Source organism: Sander vitreus, chromosome 3, assembly GCF_031162955.1.
Source record: "Sander vitreus isolate 19-12246 chromosome 3, sanVit1, whole genome shotgun sequence".
NCBI classification, from domain to species: domain Eukaryota; kingdom Metazoa; phylum Chordata; class Actinopteri; order Perciformes; family Percidae; genus Sander; species Sander vitreus.
In genome coordinates, this window is record NC_135857.1 from 19077990 (window position 1) to 19099519 (window position 21530).

Below are 21530 nucleotides of genomic sequence, written 5' to 3' on the forward strand. Positions count from 1 at the left end.
TTTTCACCACTGACCCTCTTCTTTATTAGTCAATTCCTTTACTTCTATTTCTCTCCATCCCTCCTTTCAATTCAGTCCAATTTATTTATGGTGTCAAATCACAACAGAAATTATCTTATGATACTTTACAGATAGAGTAAGATAACATAAGATAGACATTATTACTCCCATACTGGGGAAATTCCTGTGCTACAGCAGCTCAAAAGAAAAAAAGAAAAGAAAAAATGTACACACATCAGAATAACACAAATACACATTAAATAGACATAGAGGGAAAATATACAGAAAGTATTATAAGAAATAGAAAAAATAGAATTAGTTATAATAATAATAATAATAATAATAATAATAACACAAACATATAGAGTCTATAAGAGACCCGACAATAGTAGTTACACATACTATCTTCTCACACAGTATAATATCATAAAATGACAATAACCCGACAATTCCCCCAAGATCATCCATGTGGTGCATTTCCTCCTCTCTTTCTCTATTTATCCATCCCAGTCTCTTTATCCCTTCATCCCTCCTTTCCAGGGAGCTCTGTCAAGCTGGCTGAAGATACACAACAGGAAACAAACTGTGGGTGACTTTGCCTATGAAATAAAGTGTCTCAAAGTAATTTCCTCAACAAGATGTTTTATTTTGAAGATTCTAACAGGAAGTGTTTTTATTGACAATATTTCGTTGTGACGCGTGTCGTCCCCGCTGTTGCTCCCCAGTCTCCAGTGTGGCTGTGGATTGATTTACATACCCTGATTTCCGTGGGACTGGGAAGCGAAAGAGGATTCTTTCAGGAACGGAGGAATCAACCACAAATAGCGTAATTTAACAAATTTACAATTTGTAGCCCCTTCGTCGGTTGTCTCACGCCTTCTAACCTCCGTCGGAATAAAGTTTATGCTACTTTCTCTGCGCTTCTCTCACTGGATTATTTTTCTAGTCTGGAGGAAGGCTGGGAGGTTCTCGGAGAAGTCTGGAAGCAGTTTGAGTTGAACCCGGTTTGAAGGGCTGTGGCCATGGCCGGGGGTGGTGGTGGTGGTGGTGTTTGTCCGTTGGGGCCCGCACCGCCGATGTGGTATCACCGAGACCTGAGTCGAGCGGCGGCCGAGGAGCAGCTAGCCCGGGCCGGGAGAGACGGCAGCTTCCTGGTGCGGGACAGTGAGAGTGTCAACGGGGCTTACGCTTTGTGTGTACTGTAAGTAACTTAGTCTTAGAAAAGAGAAGCTTGTATGAACTGTTAACTTGTGTGTGCGGCTTCGTTTGGCTTCGTTTACAAGGAAAAGTTAGCAGCTTTGCCAACGTTTTAGTTAAAGTGGTATTTTAAGGTAGTATTTCAGCTAGCACATGTCTTATATATTGGGTTTTGTGTTAGAGTCACTGCCTAGCTACACAAGCTTTTCTAAGTTGTACACAAACTTTCCTGCATCGTTTGATCAAATTGTAACGTTAGTTGACGCCTGCGTTAGCCAGTGTTTAACAAGGTTTCAGCCAAACACATTTGTTTACTTTCTCCTGGAAGTCAGTGAGTGGCAGAGAGAGACTGTCTGTCTGCCCAGCAGTGAAACTCCAGCATGGCACACAACTTTAGGGCTGTCCCTGTCTGTCTTGTGTCTGATGTGGTTGCCTGCAGCGTCGTTTTTACAGGGCGCTGAAACTGAATGGTGGTGGAGGCAACTACAGGGCTTCATCAGTGGTAAAGCCTTGCTGGTGTTTTAATTTAAGGTTTCATATAAGATCAGTGCAGTGGTGAAGCAGCTGGCTTAGCTGAGTAGTTACACAAACTATCTTCTCACACAGTATAATATCATAACATGACAATAACCTGTATGTCAGGGCTTCAGAGTTTAGGGCCTGGCATAGTCTTTACTAAACGAAGTGATGAAACACCCACCCTCATTTACACAAGGGAGATTTTGCCACCAATCACCCCCATGTTAAGCAAGCAACATAAACAACTTCACCACCTACTGACTTGAGTAAAAGAACATGTATCCATACTGTACCCCAGAGCAGATGATCAAGCTTCAATACACAGACCACCAATGCCGCTAGCATTGTGTACACTCGACAATGACTCAGGCAAGACCCAGGAAAAGGGATGTTAAACTTACAAATGACCACAATGACTAACAAGCCCCCCAGCTCCCACACAAAGGTAAACAGATGCAGGAAATAAGGCCTATGCCATGTGACATGGTACTCTGACATTGACTCGACCTACATCCCCTATCTGATAGTTTACCCCATGCTGAGTTACCTGTTTAAAGGCTTTGTGTTAAGACCAGGGTGGGAAATACATTTTTTATAATGTGAACATCTACCAGCTGCTGACAAATAATGTTTAAATTCACCAGACTCAATAGTAATTCATTATTTTGTTAGACAGGCTTGTTCTCATGTTAATGGATAAAATAAGCCTGCAACCTATTTTGGCTCCTGGCTTAATAAAATAAATACTGGAGACAAAAATGAACACTAATTCATGCACTAATTCAGTAGGTCACTCTATGACCAACAACATTCCTCACATCCATGCATCATCCGTTTCCCGATATATTACCGCCTTCACCTCTCCCTTCCTCTCCCCTTTCACCTTTCACATCATGGACTTTGTTTAATCTCAGAAAGTTTCCTTAATGATAACTTAAGTTTGTTATAGAGACCGGCTTTAGTCAAACTTTGCTGACAAACAATGTTACTTCTTTTTACCAAGGCGTTTTGCCGCCACATAAAGTTATTAAAAAAGTAACCGTAGCATAACATGGCAAAAGTATTGCCCCATCTAAATACCCAGTCACAGATCATGTAGACCAGTGTTGTTCGATCAATATGACAGAAACAAGCTGTCTGTCTTTATAAATGATATCTTTGAGAACAGGAATGAATCAGTATTTCGCAACAACCCCTGAAGATGTAGAAGAAAAGATGCAAGCATTTGAATATTATTCTTGTCAACTTGTGCTAATATTACTGAGTAAAAAAAGGAAGTTAAATCTGAATCAGATGTGTTAAAAATTCCTCACTGCTGAATGGCACACATATTTTAGTCGTGCCCTTAGTTTGTAGGGCTGGGACGATTTGATTCTTTTATGATCCATGGGTGCCCATTCTATTGCAATTTTCATTTATTGCGATTCTAGAAGTATTGCGATTCGATAGTATTTAGTATTGCGATTTTCTTTTCCCTCTTTAAGAAAAACAAAAGTTTATTAATACACTTTTAGAGACAATATATCTACATCAACGATTTCTCTTTTTTTTTTTTCCGAAAAAGAATGCACATCACATGTCAGTCAATCAGTCTGACACTTATTTCATTTGTAAAGCAGTACATAACATGTATTTTCTGCATTTTCTGCTTTCTGTTTTGCTGGAAACAGATATGATGTAGTTTCCGTCAGCGGTACCGTATAAACAGAAAATATTTAGGTGAATCGTTGGTAATATTGATCCTTCTTTTAAAAAGAATCGATTTAAAAAATATATATATATATATATATATATATATTAGTTTGGCATACTGGATGCTCAGGGCTGATGTCTATACCAGGTACTCTAGTCTACTAAAACAAACAAAGTCATACTAGCTGGTTTTAATTCACCATAGCTGATCCTGTAGACATGTATTAGTAAATACATATGTCATATTTTTTAAGAGATACAATATCTTCCTCAAGCTGAAATAATCATTGTATTGTAACCTCTTGTAAGGTTTTAGGCACTTTTCTACAATTCTGTGAAACTTGCTCATTTTAACTGCTTTTAAACAGGTGACCTCTTTTAGGTCCCTGCACAAGAAACATGTACATGACTAAATGTTTCTTTTTACCTGAACATTGCTACTAGACATGGCTTTTGTTAAGCTTTCCCTCGTGACTTACCTACACAGACATGTGTACTTCCTTTTTGAGAGATTTGGAGAGATCAGTGTGTTTAGGAAGTGTTTCCACTCTGCTGTTGTCTGAGAATAGACTGGTGGAAAGAGTGTTTGTGCTTGTGACTTTACAGAAGCTACTCCTGGGCCAGTTTGTCTTTCGGCCTTTGCCTTTCACTTCCTTAGTTTACATTTCATTTAGCAGAATTTGAGTTTTTGTGTGTCTGCATGCAGACTTTTTTTTAGGAAGTGACCACTTTGACCTGCTTACTGAGTGTGTTTAGTATTTGTGTGCAAGGAGGGTTTGGTATTTATGTGCTACAGATGATGCAGACAAAGTAAGCCTATCTTATATGTGTGTAGTTAGCTCAGTTGGTAGAGCAGGCGCACATGTATATAGTTTTACTTCTCGGCGCAGCGGGCGCGGGTTCGACTCTGACCTGCGGCCCTTTGCTGCACGTCATTCCCCCCTTTCTCTCCCCTTTCAAGTCTAAGCTGTCCTATACAAATAAAGGCCTAAAATGCCCAACAAAATAACTAAATAAATATTGAAATATTTGAAAAAACAGCTTTCTAGCTAAGGAATTTCTCTAATGTTTCCAGCTGCAGTGCCACATTTTTAGATTCCGACAAGAGAGATGCCGACCATCAGGTGAGGCCATATGTTTAATTTAATCATGTGTGTATGCATCACTGTGACAGTTTTTTTTCGTGTCTGGAAGATGTTTTTTATTCTTAGTGCAGCGCGTCTAAACATGTCAGGATCTCTGTGTTTCTATATGTGTTTGAAACCTAGATGTTTCTGAGAAAACATTCCTCACCAGAAAGGCGTGTGACTATGTGTACATATTATTGCCTTGTGGAGTTAGTGGGTTTGGGAATTTTTTAAATGTATACTTTTTCTTTAAATAGCCAGTTTCCAGGTTTGTGTATATATTTATAGCATTTTGTATAGCTAACAGTCCTTCATTGCATTGTTTTGTGATCACATATTAAATGTGGTGAAGATTTGCGATATTGTAGAAATGTGTTGTGATACAGATGTGAAGTCTCTCTCCTTTGTGATTGATTTAATATAAATAAGGGTCATCTTATTTTCAGCCAGTCAGTGGAGTGTGTTGATACAGTTTACAGTGCGGAGACTAAACTGACCTGCTGCACTTGAGGTTGAGGTTGGATGAGGAGGTGGCACTCTAAGCCAAGCCAACAGGACAGAGGGAGTCAGTGGGGCAGTCATTACAAGACAGACTGTTGTTGAACACACACACACACGAACACACACACACACACACACACACACACACACACACACACACACACACACTGTATGCTTTGGGTCCCATAGATTTCTCAGTCTCCCTCCCCCTGTTATAACTTTGCTGCTACTGAAACAATAGTATTTACTCCACAGACCTGCAGAGAATCTCATCAGCTGCCAACAGGAAGACAAACACACACACACACACACACACACACACACACACACTACTGTACACTGCAGTGACTCCTGCGTATGGAATCTGTGCTACGAGACCTAAAATGCATTGTGTGTATAATATGACAGGATTAAATGTGGATATGGTTTCAGAGGCCACACAGACAAAATGAACAGTTCATCCCACTGACTGTGTTTACTGCTTGGCCTTGAAAGGCAGGAGCAAATATTTATCAACTTTATACTGTTTAGTGTGACCAACTGCTGAAGTCGTGACATATGAAGCTATTATTGGCAACAATCTGATAAATGAGCTGTATATAAATCAATTTAACATGGGAACTTATGTTCTCAGTGTCCTGGTGGTGGTTTATCTGGCTAAGTCCCATATTATTTAACTCTGACAATGTTGGTTCAGATCTTGGTTGCATGTCTTCCCCCCTCTTCTCTGTGTGCTGTCAGATAAAAGCAAGAATACCTAAAAAACACAAAAATGAATGTATTTATTGCTATCCGAGCCACTACAGCAGGAATTGGTGATAAGCAGCCTGTAAAAACATAATTGCCCTCAGTAAGGAAATAGTCCAAAGGTTACAACACAGTGAGAGCAACTCGAAAAATGTGTCATAATTTATTTCCAGAAATAGTTTTAAATTGCCAGCCTGACACTCCCCAAAAATGTTGATTTGATTTTCTAATGCTGCCAACCCATTGTGCTACTGATGATATTGAGAACTCATCTAATCGTCAGACCCATGTTGAGCCCTGGTTGGTATGTGAAACCAGGTTTGATGATCTGTGTTGACCCATTAAGACAGAAACAAATGCAGGTTTATTCCATGTCGCTATGTCCTTCTAAGAAGGGTATGAATAACGTCACTAATTAAATAAGCTAACTTAAATGTGACACTTATGCTCAAGTCTAACAAAAACTGGCTTCGCTTCTTATAAAGTTACTTCAGTACTATATTTTAATCCAGTCCATGCTGTAGTTGTGTGTTTACTGTTTAGCTGTGGGACACTGACCTGGAAAGACCGGAAAAGCAGCTGAGGGGTCAGGGCAGGATGAATGCCCAACATGGATGTATCCCTCCCTCAGTTTATAAAGTGTATACACACATACTGTAAATAATAAACACAGTGTGAGCAGCACTAAAAGCATTACTTATGTGTTAGGCGTAAGCTGCTGGGCTTACACCCACACATCTAAACAGACGAACAACCATAACACACGCATACAGTATACACACCAACAGACATAAGCCACAACATTTGCTTGGCAAATTGAACATTTTGTGTCCGGTCCACTGAGCAGACATAAAGTGCGGACATGAAAATCATTCAACTCCAGCTTGTGGCTGCAGGCGTGTAGTCACGGCTGTGCAGTCACAATGTCAGAGCGTTGATCTGCAATTTGTTGAGCAAAAAAAAAGCTTGTGGTTCAATCATAAGTGCAATTCAGACTCTGAAGTTTGATACATAGTTGTTGACTGAAAGAAACAGCACAAATTATGTGAGCGATTGAAGAAAAGACTAGATCATTTTCTTTTAATCTGTATCCTATCTCACAATTTTTAGTTTTTTTGTTCTTTAGTTTACAGTACTATCACTGTTACTTTACAATGTATAAACACTAGCTTCAACTCTGTTAGCTCTCTACTGTATCATGCTACTGTAAGGATAAAGCCCGCTCACAACTGTGACAGACAGCAACAGGTTGAAGCTCTCTACAGCGTTTAAACCCCCCCTCGCTCTCATACATGCACACGCCCCTATCCACTGAGGTTAGGTACAAGAGAATAGTAGTAGTAGTAGTAGTGTGCATGTCTGCCTTGAAATGGTGTTTTTTGTTGAATCAAACAATAGTAGTATAATAGTTTTTCACTCCATTTGCTCCAACTTTCTGACCGTCCTCTCTTCCTCTTTGGTGTTTCTTTCTCCGTAGGTTTCAGAAGCATGTCCACACATACAGAATCCTCCCAGATGAGGACGGATTTCTGGCTGTACAGGTAGAGAGAACACACACACACACACACACACACACACACACACACACACTCCGCTGAGGTCAAGTGTGTGTGTGCACCAAAAATGTATTTGCTTCAGTAGCAGCTGGCAGGCAGAGATGCTTTTGTTGGCTCTAAGCTCTCTCTCTCTCTCACACACACACACACACGCACACTAACAGCAGCCTCTTTGTGCGTTGTGCCCAACAGCTGTGAAGTCCCCACCATCCACACACGCGCTCTCTCTCTCTCTCTCACACACACACACACACACACACACACACACACACACACACACACACACACACACACACACACACAACATGGTGCTTTAGACTATCTGTGTGGCCACATAACAGACATCTGCAATGTTTACCAAAACAGTTCTTCCTGGTTTAAATTATATTTAGACCACTGGGTCATATTTGCTTACACAACATTACATGTGGAACAATAGGGGCCACCAGGGATTTTAATAACATGACTACTTCTAGCTGAAGTGTTTGGGTGTTATTGTTATGTGCATAACTTTCCCTCTCTCCCTCTTTCCCTCTCTCCCTGTCTCCTTGAATATCCTCCTGCCTCTTCCTTTCAGACATCTCAGGGCGTGCAGCCTAAGCGGTTTAAGACATTACCAGAGTTGGTGCTGTTGTATCTGCAGCCCAGCCAGGGTCTGGTCACCACCCTGCTCTATGCTGTGGACAGAGAGGAAATGGCTGTCAGCGATGACAGGGACTATTCAGGTATCCCCAGAGCCCATACAAGCACACTTGCACACTCTGTGATTGGCTTCCTTTTGTCACATGTTAACGCTCCTGATCTGTGATTGGTAGATGGGGAGGATGAGAAGCCACCCCTCCCCCCTCGCTCTGCCTCCACTTCCACCCCCCCTGGAGCAGACACACCCACAGACAGGTACAAAGTCTCCGAGGACTTTCTTTATTGTGTCCAGTTGACAATAATAATACTATGTGTAAGAGCCATTTTCATTTGTTTTGGGTGTAGGACTAGGGTTGCACAATATCGATTATGAATATTGCGATATGGACGTCAGAGTACGGGCTTATCTAGCTACCGACTTATGTAAGCTACCGACCGTTACCTTGAAACCATCCAGAAAATAGACGGTACCGTAGGGTAATTTAACGTCACCGCTCATTTTACACACAGTTTAACAACAAAACAAAACACTGAGTGAACATTACTAGCTACATTTTTCATGTTGGTTTTGAGCGGTATACACCCCCACTAACCTGGAAAACTGTTTTAAATCAGTAACGTTACTACAGCGTGTCGGAGGAATACACACAGACTCCTGCAGCGGCGAGTCAGAGGCAGAGGGGCCGTCACAGTAGCGTGGCTAACGTTAGCTTGTTGTCTCATCTGGGGTCTGATTAAATTGGGGTCTGGGACAGTAAATTCATCACAATGCTATTTTCCAATAAACTGTAGCTGTCACGTTTCACGGGTGTGAGGGCGGATTTCACGTCTCGGCTTTCGTCGCTGTTAATCACTTATGGAGTGAAGTAGTACTCGCCCTGTTGTTTATTTGGTTTCCATAACTTCGCGAGTGATGACGTCCTGTCACTGTTCCAGTTGCTCTGCTCACCATAGGGGGGGGAGAGAGAGCGGATGACAGTTGGTTGAGTTCAGTAGAGCAGACGGCGCTACGAGTTTATGACTTTTCATAAACCGCTGAAGGAGCGGTGGTGCGCGGTGTACATAGCGGAAACCCTGTTGTGCGTCTGCCCTATTTCTGATGCCGTGGCGCTGGAAATTTTACCGTGGCGGTCCGCCACTATGCTATCAACATAGAGGAAACACTGACATAAGGTTTATTTCAACTGACTGTCATATTGGACTGGCACAACATGAATGAATAAGTAAATAAATAACGACCATGTCTACAGAACAGGATATGTTTTACTGGTTGTACAGTATAAAATATATAAAGAGAACAGGACACAACTTTTCTTTCTCTTCTCTGATTCGTTCCGTTTAGTTGTCTCTATCTATTTCTTCACTTACACTGTCACTCTGTTGAAATATGCACACACGTCACATGGTACGATCCATAGGGTTTGTCACGTAGTGGCCCCTTGCGCTGACGTGCACCAAAGAATTTCTAATAAGGGAAAAAATTCCACTCTCTCGTTACTTCCGGCTTCTGAACTGGTTGCAGTTCCACCAGAGTTCCATATAGGAGGCGCTCACAGGCCAGTGCAGAATGAATGGAGGTCTATGGAGCTATACCCCTCAAAATCCACTTTTCTCAGGATATCATTTTTTGTCTAGTAATTTGAATGTTGCATTCGAAAGGCTATACACACAGGAAAATACACACTGCTGGGTGTTAGATTTTTTGAAAGTGGCTTTTTTGTTCTAAAAAGCCTTTTAAAATGTCAATGACGTCATACACATATACGGCCAGAGATGCTGCTTTACGGCAAGCACTTGATTCGCTTCCTTTGTTCTCTCGAAGCATCGACAACACAGCTGACAGTTAGCCTCTCCTGTTAATACACGTGCTAGAAAGGAGTTTGCTAATGTTTAAAGACCACGCCAATATTCACTCTGACATTCTGGTCTGATTCGGATGCCGTCAGCGGGATCTCGATCGTCGTCAGTCCTTCACTGACCAATCAGCATTCATTAGCAGAATGCTAGCGTGTTATGGGCAACAACGACTCAGCCTGTAAGAAATCGAAAGGACACAAGTACTCGTTCATTCAACTTTTGACCTGCAATCATGTTGACTTCCAGCTACAATCAAATCTGAGATTTCTCAACGACAATCAGGCGAAAGACAGAATTGCCGTCTAGCTCCATGAGTCCCATTCATTTAGCACTGGACGTCACCTTTGATGGAACTCTGGTGGAACTGCAACCAAATTCGGTACAATGGGGCTGAATAGGGAATGGAACGGCTTTCCGTAGACGGGCTTTGCGTGCACTAACATGTTCAAGTGGCACGGTAACTGGCCAATGAAACATGATCATTATAGTGTTTCAAACGGGCTCTAAATCAAACACAACTAAGCCACACAGCCAACGGAGGGGACGCAGCGCTCCACAAAATAAAATAAAAATTGCATACTTATTGCGAACACTTTCGATATATTGCGATAACGATATTGAGTCGATATATCTTGCACCCCTCGATATAATATTGCGCAACGTGATATTGCGATAACGATATTGAGTCGATATAGTCCCTATGTAGGACACAAATTGTCCACTGGTGTCACTAGTGTGCTTTTGAGTGATATCTATTTAGGTAGGAACCTTTCAATAGTTAACAGGGTTACGCTACACACCGCAACGCTCATGTGGATGTGTAAATGTTTGTAGATGGAGCGCTTAATGGACACATGGATTCTTGCACGTTCATTTGAAGAACATTGTGATCAATAAATGTCCATCAAAACGCAACAATGACTATTGGAGTCTAGTGTGTGAGTGTCTAGGCTACGGAGCGGTGTAAGGTAGAATAGAGTGCGTCAGCTAGTTTACTAACCATAGACTGTTTGTTTGTTTCAAGTCCGTATAGCAGCCCTTCAGTGGCTTTAAGTTTTTAGGCTTAGCCATTATACTATGTAAGCGCTGAGAAGCAAATCACAAACTACTCGCAGGGATTCTTAACCAACGTGTTAACCATGTAGTACTCACACACAACCATCTTTTAAAAACGCACACACACAACCGCAAAACACACACAGAGGAAGGATGTTGCTTCGCTGTTAAAGCAATTATTTCAGCTCTGCTCACAAAAATAGTATCAGAAGTATCAGTGATTATATGAACAAACAAGCACATTTACAGAACACACTGTTCCCCCCCCATTCACTTTCACTGTTTTCTGCCACATGGCATGCACACATCCTGCAGTAAATATGGTTACATATTAATATCAAACTTAACAAACACTCTCACACACATGTTCATTAGCAAACAAACACACACACACACACACACACACACACACACACACACACACACACACACATATATTAATAATCTCCACTCTGCCTGTGTGCTCACATGGGTCAGAGATTATGCACGGCTGTGATTGTGTGTGTGTGTGTGTGTGTGTGTGTGTGTGTGTGTGTGTGTGTGTGTGTGTGTGTGTGTGTGTGTGTGTGTGTGTGTGTGTGTGTGTGTGTGTGTGTGTTGCTCAGATCTGTGTATATTAATGAACAAAGATTACCGCCTTCCCTCAGACTATTGTGAAGTTAGTTAGGTGGCTGAATTCATCATTCTAATATTTCTGGATGCAACTAACTAACTACAGGTAGAATTTTCCCAAAGAGATGAAATAAGTACCAAAAATATATGTGTTGCAGTAAACATTATCACAGTTTGAACTGTAGATGAAATCAGTGAAGCTACATCCTGTTTTCTGTCACAGCGGTCCTCATCAGTTGTCATGGAAATGAAGCGTAAAATCGGCCATGGAAATCAGCTGTGATACTTTCCACATATGATTAATTAAATGATCCTAAATGAGTGCAAAATACATCATGGTCGGAAACAGTAAAGGCATAAGACATCATCTTTTCATTTACACTCAACACTTTTAACAGTCTGCTGGTTTACAGACTTTGCATGTTAAAGATAAGGCTTGGTACAGGAACATGTACTTAAAGTTTTACTTGCAGAGGTTACACCAAAAGGAGGTTTTATTTAGCCTTACTAAAAGTTAAATGAGAAAATAAATCTCACAGGAGGTATTGTACAGTATTTCTGTAAAACCAAAAAGGGAACTGTGTGTGTGTGTGTGTGTGTGTGTGTGTGTGTGTGTGTGTGTGTGTGTGTGTGCGCGCGTGCGTGTGCGTGCGTGCGTGTCTGGCAGGTTAGACATAAGTCAGCTCTCTATCTTAGAGGAAGTAGAGGTTGCAATTTATCTGCAATATTGATACTCACTGTTTTAAGTATCAGTGATTTTTTAGTAGTAGTTTAGCTGAACATTTAAAGATATATGACAGTAATAGAATAAAAGTAGCATAAAAGTAATAGAAACACAGCAGGCAAATTATGTGCATGTGGTGAAGATGGTTATACATACTCATTGGACTTTATTTTAATTTGTTTTAGTGCTCCAGCAGCTAATGGTCTGAGCACAATCTCCCATGAGTACCTGAAAGGCAGCTATGCTCTGGACCTAGAGGCAGTCAAACAGGGAGCCTGCGCCCTGCCTCACCTCAACAAGACACTAGTGGCCTCTTGTAAACGCCTTAATGGGTAAGAAGGACACACCAGCACATCTCTAGACACACATATTCCATATTGGTCACAATGGCACATGTTACACATTAAAACATACAAACAAAAATATAAACACAAAATAAACTTGATGAAGAAATGTAACAAATATAACTGAATCACGTGATTATTAGTCCTGTGTAATTCATTGTGCAACCCCAAGATGCACAGATATAATAAATGTAGTAAGTTGTGGATCTCTCTCTCTCTGTTTCCCCAAATAGCGAGGTAGATAAGGTTCTGTCTGGTCTGGAGATCCTGTCTAAAGTCTTTGATCAGCAGAGTGCTTTCATGGTCTCCAAGATGATCCAACAGGTACGCATCTTTGTCTCTTCGTATGTTTATGTGTCTAAGTTAGAATGGAAGCAAGGGGAGGCGTTCCGAGAAAATATACATTTTTTCACAGATGATGGAATATGTTACATAATGTCCTTAAGACAATACTTTTGTTTAAGCCTGGCTAACTAGTAAAGCTTGTACACAGAGCAGCCAGTCAGAATAGGCGACAGAGAGGCAAGTTCATGAAAAATGGCTATTTATTTGCTTTAACACATAGTGGGACCTATACATACTTATGTCCCATTCTTCTTTTCAAACCACACATGGGTTATAAATGTTATTGTTTTTTATCCATCAGTCGGTAAATCATGGTGGAGACCAAGAGTTGGAGAACCTTGTGACCAAGCTGGCAATTCTCAAAGACCTGCTGTCCTCCATAGAGAAGAAGGTACACACACACACACACACACACACACACTCACACACATTTTTGGACAGAGCAAACTTTGTTTAAAAAGTATTTGCATAATGTGTAATACTAAGAAAGTCAAATCAGAAGGTGTGCCATGTAGGTCATAACTGGAAAGTAATTAAAGCTCATCATGCCCAACAAGATTCTAGCACAGTGTACCTCACCAATTACCCTTTTTGCTTTTATCCCTGATTTGGAAGTTCAGTTTGACCTGCTCTGCCATGTTAATAAGTGACACTATTTTTACTCTGACTTCATTTGTAAGAAGAGGCTTTAGCTGCCTGGGAAGGAAATGGCCTCAATGCAATCAGTCTGCATGTCTTAACTCATGTGATGTCACTGGCTCCACCTTCCCTGCTCCTGTTAGATCACATTTAGGAAATGGGGAAACTGTTTGAAACCAACACTGAAGCTGAAAACAATACTGTGTGTGTGTCTGTGTGTCCTCATTTCTTTTTCCCTCTTTAATTTTTTTCTTGTTCTTTCTTTCTTTTAATTGTGGTTGCTCTTCCCTCTCTCTTTGTCACCTCAGGCTCTGAAAGCTCTCCAGGACATGAGTTTGTCCTCGCCATGCTCCCTTCCTCCTCTCTCCATGCGTCACAGCAAAGCCATCCCTGTGCAGGCCTTCGAGGTGCAGCTACACACACACACACACACACACACACACACACACACACACACACACACACACACACACACACACACACACACACACACACACACACACACACACACACACACACACACACACACACACTCACACTCACACTCATAAAGACACACTCTGCAGGGTGATATGAGTTCCATATTAAGGCAGTTGTGTTGATGATATCATCTGTTCCTAGCTTTGGACCTTTATTGGAAGTGCCAAAAGCTGAAACTGAAACTATTTTTTTACACCCTTTAATTAATCAGGGAAGGGTAATGTGAGAAATACCTGTAATTGTAGCAGTTATTTAAGTGAACCCATACTTATTTAAGACACTCAATGATCTCAAAGCCAAATTGCCCCTATGGGACATTTAAGCTTGACTCCACTCTATTGTCAATTTAGGTACGCACGTTTTAAATCAAAATCTTAAATCTTTCATATTGCCTGTTTTATAACAGGAAAAGGAAGCACGGCAAAAGATTATTTTATTATGTGTTGATTTAGTCTGGAGGCAAACCTGACATCTGTTGTAGAATGCTGAAATGCCTGCATATTTTATTAATGAAATGCTACTATCAAGAGATGTTGGTTTTGTTTCACAGAGGACAGACTGAGCCTGAATTACAGTAAAACAGTGTGTGAGGTCATATATTCCTCAACACACTGCCAGAACTTCGTCAGCAGAACTGATGTGAGCCAACAGAAATGTTTGTAATGCACTTCCTGTGGCATCCACAGTGGCTTTGGTATTTGTCACTTTTGGTTTCATACTCCCACTCACAATGATTATGCATGTAAATGTGCATAACTAAAATGTTGTCTATTGCGCATAAGATTATAGTTGTTTTATTTTGAAAGTATGCCAACAACATAACTTATAGACTTAAAGAGAAAAACACAGGAAAAGTCAGAATAATATGAAAGATTCATAGTAGGGGTGAAGAGGTAAAATGAAATAACTGGATAATTACCATTAGGAATAGGTGGGGAAAAGGGGGAGACAGAGAAGAAAGAAGAGGTGAATATTTTAAAATACTAGCTGTCAGCCAAGTGTGCATCCTCTGTTGTGACCGCCTTCCAACAGCTTCCTGTTGCACAGGAACAGGTGTTGTTATGATGTGGAGATAGGTTTAAGACGTGGCACCTGATTCGCCACTAACACACAAACCCCATCACTCTCGCTATGACTCAAAATCAGAAAACATTTCTGTCTATATGTGTACGTATGTATGTATATGTGAGTAGTATGTGATGAACAGAACAGAAAAAGAACAGAAATTTGCAAACCGTTTACGAAAACTACAATTGAGAGACTCAGGATATTGTGTGTGATCATCAAAATTCCTTTTAGTTTTTAGTTCTCCAATCGTGCTATATAGATTTAACACTGTTAATGCCATAGAAGCAGCAAGCTTGTTTTGTATGTGATAACAGTAGAGGGACAGAGTGCAGACGAGTCCACTACTTTCATTTTGGAGACCCCTGGTGGTGTGAGGATTTGCTATGATTTGAAAGTTCTGTGCACACATCCACTTTTATAAATGCACTACAAGCACCTCTAGTTTCTGTGAGTTTGTGTGTGTTTTAATCCTCCTCCCCTGATACACTTCAGGTAAAGCTGGATGTTTACCTGGCAGAGCTGACAAAGATAGGAAAGAGCCAGAAGTACACTCTGTCGGTGGACGTGGAGGGAGGACGACTGGTAGTGATGAAGAAGGTGAAGGACAGCCAAGAGGACTGGACCACCTTCACACATGACAAAAGTGAGAATTACACTCCATTTAAAATGACCCCTGTATGTTCTGAAACTGTGAGATGAGTAATCAGTGTTTCCCCCAGGAAATGAGTCAGCAGAAATCTGTTTAACAGAGTAAGTTAGCCAGATCAATTTAGTTTGTAGACAGCCTAAACAATAGCCACATTCATTAAATGCGTGGGAAATCCTCGACTCGCACCTCTACTCTTTTACCTGATAGATAATGTTTTATGTCATAAAGTATATTCATTAGTTTATGATGGTATTGGAGGTGGTCTGTATTTTGATCGCGGTGGCCATCCTCTGCTACAAAACACTGTGGGAAACCCTGAGTAATGTGTCGGTTTTAGCTGCATCCCACCATGGAAACTGTTTAAATGTCTCTAGACTCCAGGGCAAGAGATGAAGTGTATTTTTATATCCAAGCCAGTAATAACATAATATTCTTGTTGGTATCTGTCAACACGGTCTCACGGCAGTTCGTGTAATTGTCACGTTATTTTTAATCTATTGATTCGTGTACAACAACACGTTTATCTCGTTTGAGTTAAAGACATGAAACAATATATGAGGATTTAATGGCTTTTCATCGTTCTCCTTCCTTCAATTTAACCAACTTTAACCCGCTCAATCTATTGCTTGACCTTGTTTTTTTCCCGGCATTTCTCTCTCTCTCTCTCTCTCTCTCTCTCTCTCTCTCTCTCTCTCTCTCTCTCTCTCTCTCTCTCTCTTCCTCTTTCTCTCTCTCCCTTCCTATCTCTGACCTTCTGTCTCCCGTCTGTCTGTCTGTCTCAGTCCGTCAGCTGATCAAGTCTCAGCGGGTGCAGAATAAACTGGGCATTGTTTTTGAGAAGGAGAAGGACAAGAGCCAGAGGAAAGACTTCATCTTTGCTAGTGCCAAGGTCTGCATACACACTCAAACATTGCCTCAATCATACACTTGTAGATGTAAAGCAAAGTCATTTACAGTTACTCAACCATTCACACTTACAGACACATTCATATTCAAACTGACAAGGAAATACTCTCACATATCTCTTTTATTTGTATATTCATAATCAGATGAAGGACACTAACATATCCAAGATTTGTGGCAGGGACCCACACACAAATCTCATCTATGAATTCAGCTTCCACTGACACCCGTGCTGTAATGTGATTCTCAACTCTGCATTGCTATTAGAAATTTCTCTTTTAATGAAGAAAACATGATGGAAAATACCAAAGAGTTGTCTGCCCACAGTGCTGTAAAAGAGAGAGCTGTTAAGTAATAAACTCATATACATTTCAAATGCTTAAAGGTTTAATGGAAGCCCACAGATTGTTAGTCAGCTTGTAAGTGTTGCTACTTAAAAACAAGGTGCCTTTTTGAGGCAACTTCCACTCACAGGTGTGTGTGTGTGTGTGTGTGCGTGCGTACGTGCGTGCGTGCGTGCGTGTTTCAGAAGCGGGAGGCATTTTGCCAGCTGCTGCAGCTGATGAAGAACAAACATTCCAACCAAGACGAGCCAGACATGATTTCCATCTTCATAGGCAGCTGGAATATGGGTTAGACACACACACACACTATTTGTGTGTTCAGATTAATTTTTACAACATAACATAAACATATATAAATAGCACACACTGACTTAGGTATATATGTTCATATGTTGCATTAAAAACAAAAACACATTATGCATTTCCAGAACATGACGTTAGTATTTTTGAAGAGAATGTAACATTTTGGTCCGTGTCGGTAGGCTCAGTGCCTGCGCCAAAGTCTCAGGCCTCATGGGTGTTGTGTCGTGGCCTCGGGAAAACTCTAGATGAGATGACGGTCACCATCCCTCATGACCTTTATGTGTTTGGAAGCCAAGAAAACTCTGTGTGTGATCGCGAGTGGGTGGAGTCACTACGTGCCATGTTGAAAGAACAGACCGAACTGGATTATAAACCGGTGAGAAAACTAAGATCACATTCTTTGATTAAAGTAGTGTTATTTGTGCCTGCTCACACCTGACTAATTTAAGTCATGAGGGGGGTTTGAAGAAAAAGTGGAGATGTTACGTTTAAGAAGGTTGAGGCAAAACTGAAACTGAAAGAAACAATGCCTATAGGTTCATCACTGTCTGTTGTTTGTTGTCATTGGTTGTAGATCGCAGTGCAAACTCTGTGGAACATAAAAATTGCTGTGTTAGTGAAACCTGAACACGAGAACCGGATCAGCCACGTGGGAATGTCCAGTGTCAAGACCGGCATCGCCAACACACTGGGTAACAACAGAACTCAGTGTTCAGATTTCATTTTTCCTCCACATGCTTTACTTCATGGTCAAAATCTAGAGGAAAATATGAACAATGGAATAACCGCACAATTAAACACTGACTTTTCTGTTAACAAAGGGGAAATTAAAGGGGTCATTATGGATTTTATTACTGCAACTCTTGTGGTCACATGAAAGAAATCTGACTTGAATTAGGAAGAAAACTTCTGGTATCTGTATGTTTAAAATGCCATGACATTCATTTAAACTCTGTAAACTTTAAAAGTAAGAGAATGAAACTAGATTTTTCTTTTATCCCAAACTAAATATTTTCATAGCAGTGTGCCTTGACATTTTAGTGCGATTCATTTTCACAACTGGATCAAAATTATTCAATGTTCTTGGTTTTTATTTTCAATAAAGTAATACTTCTTATACTGTCAATTACTTGTTAATCATATATTTAGTTTGTAAGTTACTTTTGACGTTTGTTTTAGGCAACAAAGGAGCTGTGGGTGTGTCCTTTATGTTCAACGGGACATCTTTCGGCTTTGTGAACTGTCACTTGACATCAGGGAATGAGAAGATTGCCAGGTACCTACCACAGTTCAACACGCACATTATTTATGGCTTTATGGCTTGTACCTTCTAACCCTTTGTGGTGGATATACTGTTACCGTACCTGTGACACATATGACCTTTGACACCTACAGGAGGAACCAAAACTACCTAGATATCCTCCGCCTGCTGTCACTAGGAGACAAACAACTGAGCTCTTTCGACATCTCGCTGCGCTTCACACACCTCTTCTGGCTGGGAGACCTCAACTACAGACTGGACATGGACATACAGGTGAAGCAGAACACAAACACAGGCGCACATGCACAGAATGATGAAATGCAGCAGATCTGGGTGACACCTCATTTTGTGGTGCTGTCTCTTCTGTGTCTGTGTGCAGGAGATTTTGAACTACATTAACAGGAAGGAGTTTGATCCCCTGCTGAAGGTGGACCAGCTCAACCTGGAGAGGGAGAAGAACAAAGTATTTCTACGCTTTGGTTCGTATGCCTGCGTTTCTCCCAGACTTCTGTCTTACAGTACTGTTTACCTCCTCTCTCTGTGCGTAATGGAATATATATCGGTTTTACGTCTTATGAGATTAACTTTAAATGCAGCGTGCTGACTGGGAAACATTGCTCTCTGTATCACTGTATCACACATACTGTAAATGTGTCAACACAAGCAGCAATCAGCAGTCTGTGATGAATATGTATGTTCATGTTTTAATACAGCCAATCAGTCAGCTCTTGCAAAAAGCAGAGTAACGGAGAGAGGCTTTCTTTTGTCTCGGCAATCGTCCATTCGTTTTAGAATTATAATAACATCTTAAATCCTACACGTTGCGCCTTTCCACTCACCTGCTATGAGTTCTAAAAAGTGAATGTGTGTCTGCTTGCTTGCAGCGGAGGAAGAGATCTCATTCCCACCCACCTACCGTTATGAACGTGGCTCAAGGGACACATATGTCTGGCAGAAGCAGAAGGCCACAGGGGTATGTTTACTAAGGGCGTTTTCACACCTATAGTTTGTTTACTTTGGTCCGAATCAGTTGATGAGTTTGTAAACTTGGAGCGGTTTCCCCTTGGTTCAGTTTCGTTTCACACCTGGAAAAATCCAAGCGTACCGAAATGTGTCATTACAAATCACGCAGGAATGTTCACCCCCCTTATTGGTCAGAATAGGGGGATATGGGGGAGTGGTGGCCTAGAGGTTAAAGAAGCGAGCTTGTGACCGGGAGGACCGACAGGATAAAATCTGGGTGGGGAAAGTGAAAGAACAGTGCTTGTCCCTCCCTCATTACCACCACTGAGGTGCCCTTGAGCAAGGCTCTTAACCCCAACCGCTCCAGTGGAGCTGCTCAGTGGCCAGCAGATCAGACTGTGGTTGTACTGGGCAGCTTCCGGGTGTGAATGTGTAACTGTGTGAATGCAAATGAGAATTTGTTCTCAATCGACTTACCTGGATAAATAAAGGTTGAATAAAAATAAATACAGGAAGAAGGTCTTGTGTTCTGGACTAGTGAATATTTCTTGCATCTCCATGGTAAAACCAGATCATTTCATTTAAATCGGACATTGTCACCGAGACTTCGCTCTGCTGTGCCGCTGTCTGTCTCCAACTTTAGCGCAGGCTGGTTTCACCATGGAAATGCGAGTGGCGACGAGCTTGACCGCAGTCTGTTTCTGTGAGAGAAACACTGCAAGCTGCTACCGTTGCATGTTCTGCCAAGGATACTCTATAGTTCTAAACCGTCTCTGTTTCTGCCGCATCGGAGATTGCAAAAGCACACCTGACTACAGGAGTTGTTTAGCTCAGAGTTGCGGAGCACACAGTTGGTGCGGTTTGAGGTCGGACCAAGTTCTCACCACAAACGAACCGCTCCAGATTTCAATCAAAAGCGTACCGAGACCACCTCATCAGGAAGTTCTCAGCTTGTTTGGTCCTCTCTTGGTACGCATTTGAGTGCGATTGCTGCATTCTCACCTGCCCAAACGAACCGCAACAAGGGGGAAAAGGAACTCCTAGTGCAATTCAACCGAACTAAATGAGGCGGGTGTGAAAGCCCCCTAACACAAAACAACATCACAGATATACTTCCTTCCAGCCATTTCTGTCAACTGATAACTCTGCTGTGTCTTCCGCTTTTCTGTCGGTCCCAGATGAGGACTAATGTTCCGTCCTGGTGTGACAGGATCCTGTGGAAGTCATACCCAGAAACACACATTGTCTGCAACTCCTATGGTGAGACCATCAGCAGAAAATCACCCAACACACATTTGTTGGAATTCAGTGTAACAGAGGCTCTTTTTAGCAATTATAGCAACTGGGTAAAGTGGGTCATTTCACCCAAACATCATAAACCTCTATATATGGATTTTACAGCAATTAATATGATATATCAACAAGGAGACTTAAGTATATGCTCTTTTGATTGCCAGGCTGTACAGATGATATCGTGACCAGTGATCATTCCCCTGTGTTTGGTACCTTCGAGGTGGGGGTGACCTCCCAGTTTGTCTCCAAGAAAGGTACGAGTGGATATAGTTAAATTCTTCCGAAAATACTTCCTCTAATTTCCTCTTCCTGTCGATTGCTCCCCCTCCTGGTCTGACTATGTCACTCTTTTTTTCCCGGTTCTTAATCTTTTAAGGCAGCGGATAGAGTACATGATTTGGCAATAATGGCTGATTTTCAAAATAGAGCGGACTTTGTGCATGTTTTAGAAACTTGCAATGATGGTTTGTTTGTTTGTTTTTTCAGCTCAAATCTGTTCTGTATCTGTTTGTAGTCTGTTAAATGACTCGAAGCCGAATAGAAAGCAGAAATAGGACAGTGAGAAAATGATACAGCACCCTGTTACTTATTCTCTTTGTTCAAGTAGCATCACAGCTAATGTTTTAAAGTTAATGTACTGTAACTGAATACCAGTTATTAAGTGCAAAATGATTCATCTCTTCACATTCACGATCTGGGATATTTTTT

The 21530-nt window shown here is 41.3% G+C and overlaps 1 protein-coding gene and 1 long non-coding RNA gene across 2 annotated transcripts in view; one reads left to right on the forward strand and one right to left on the reverse strand.

The window, feature by feature from the left end:
- Positions 1–2147, reverse strand: LOC144515491 (uncharacterized). The gene is made up of 2 exons (XR_013501747.1): positions 2010–2147; positions 1–1151 (listed from the first exon to the last, which is right to left on the reverse strand). It is a non-coding gene; the product is annotated as an uncharacterized LOC144515491 (long non-coding RNA).
- Positions 1023–21530, forward strand: part of inppl1a (inositol polyphosphate phosphatase-like 1a) — a 27128-nt gene continuing 6620 nt past the window's right edge. Inside the window, exons 1-19 of the mRNA XM_078246375.1 lie at positions 1023–1201; positions 7261–7324; positions 7917–8064; positions 8155–8236; positions 12416–12562; positions 12808–12898; positions 13221–13310; positions 13867–13965; positions 15599–15749; positions 16538–16644; positions 17188–17290; positions 17485–17681; positions 17880–17997; positions 18485–18581; positions 18701–18839; positions 18946–19045; positions 19451–19539; positions 20708–20789; positions 20987–21076. Coding sequence (XP_078102501.1) covers positions 1023–1201; positions 7261–7324; positions 7917–8064; positions 8155–8236; positions 12416–12562; positions 12808–12898; positions 13221–13310; positions 13867–13965; positions 15599–15749; positions 16538–16644; positions 17188–17290; positions 17485–17681; positions 17880–17997; positions 18485–18581; positions 18701–18839; positions 18946–19045; positions 19451–19539; positions 20708–20789; positions 20987–21076 — 2173 coding nt within the window. The remainder of the gene's footprint in view (positions 1202–7260; positions 7325–7916; positions 8065–8154; positions 8237–12415; positions 12563–12807; positions 12899–13220; positions 13311–13866; positions 13966–15598; positions 15750–16537; positions 16645–17187; positions 17291–17484; positions 17682–17879; positions 17998–18484; positions 18582–18700; positions 18840–18945; positions 19046–19450; positions 19540–20707; positions 20790–20986; positions 21077–21530) is intronic.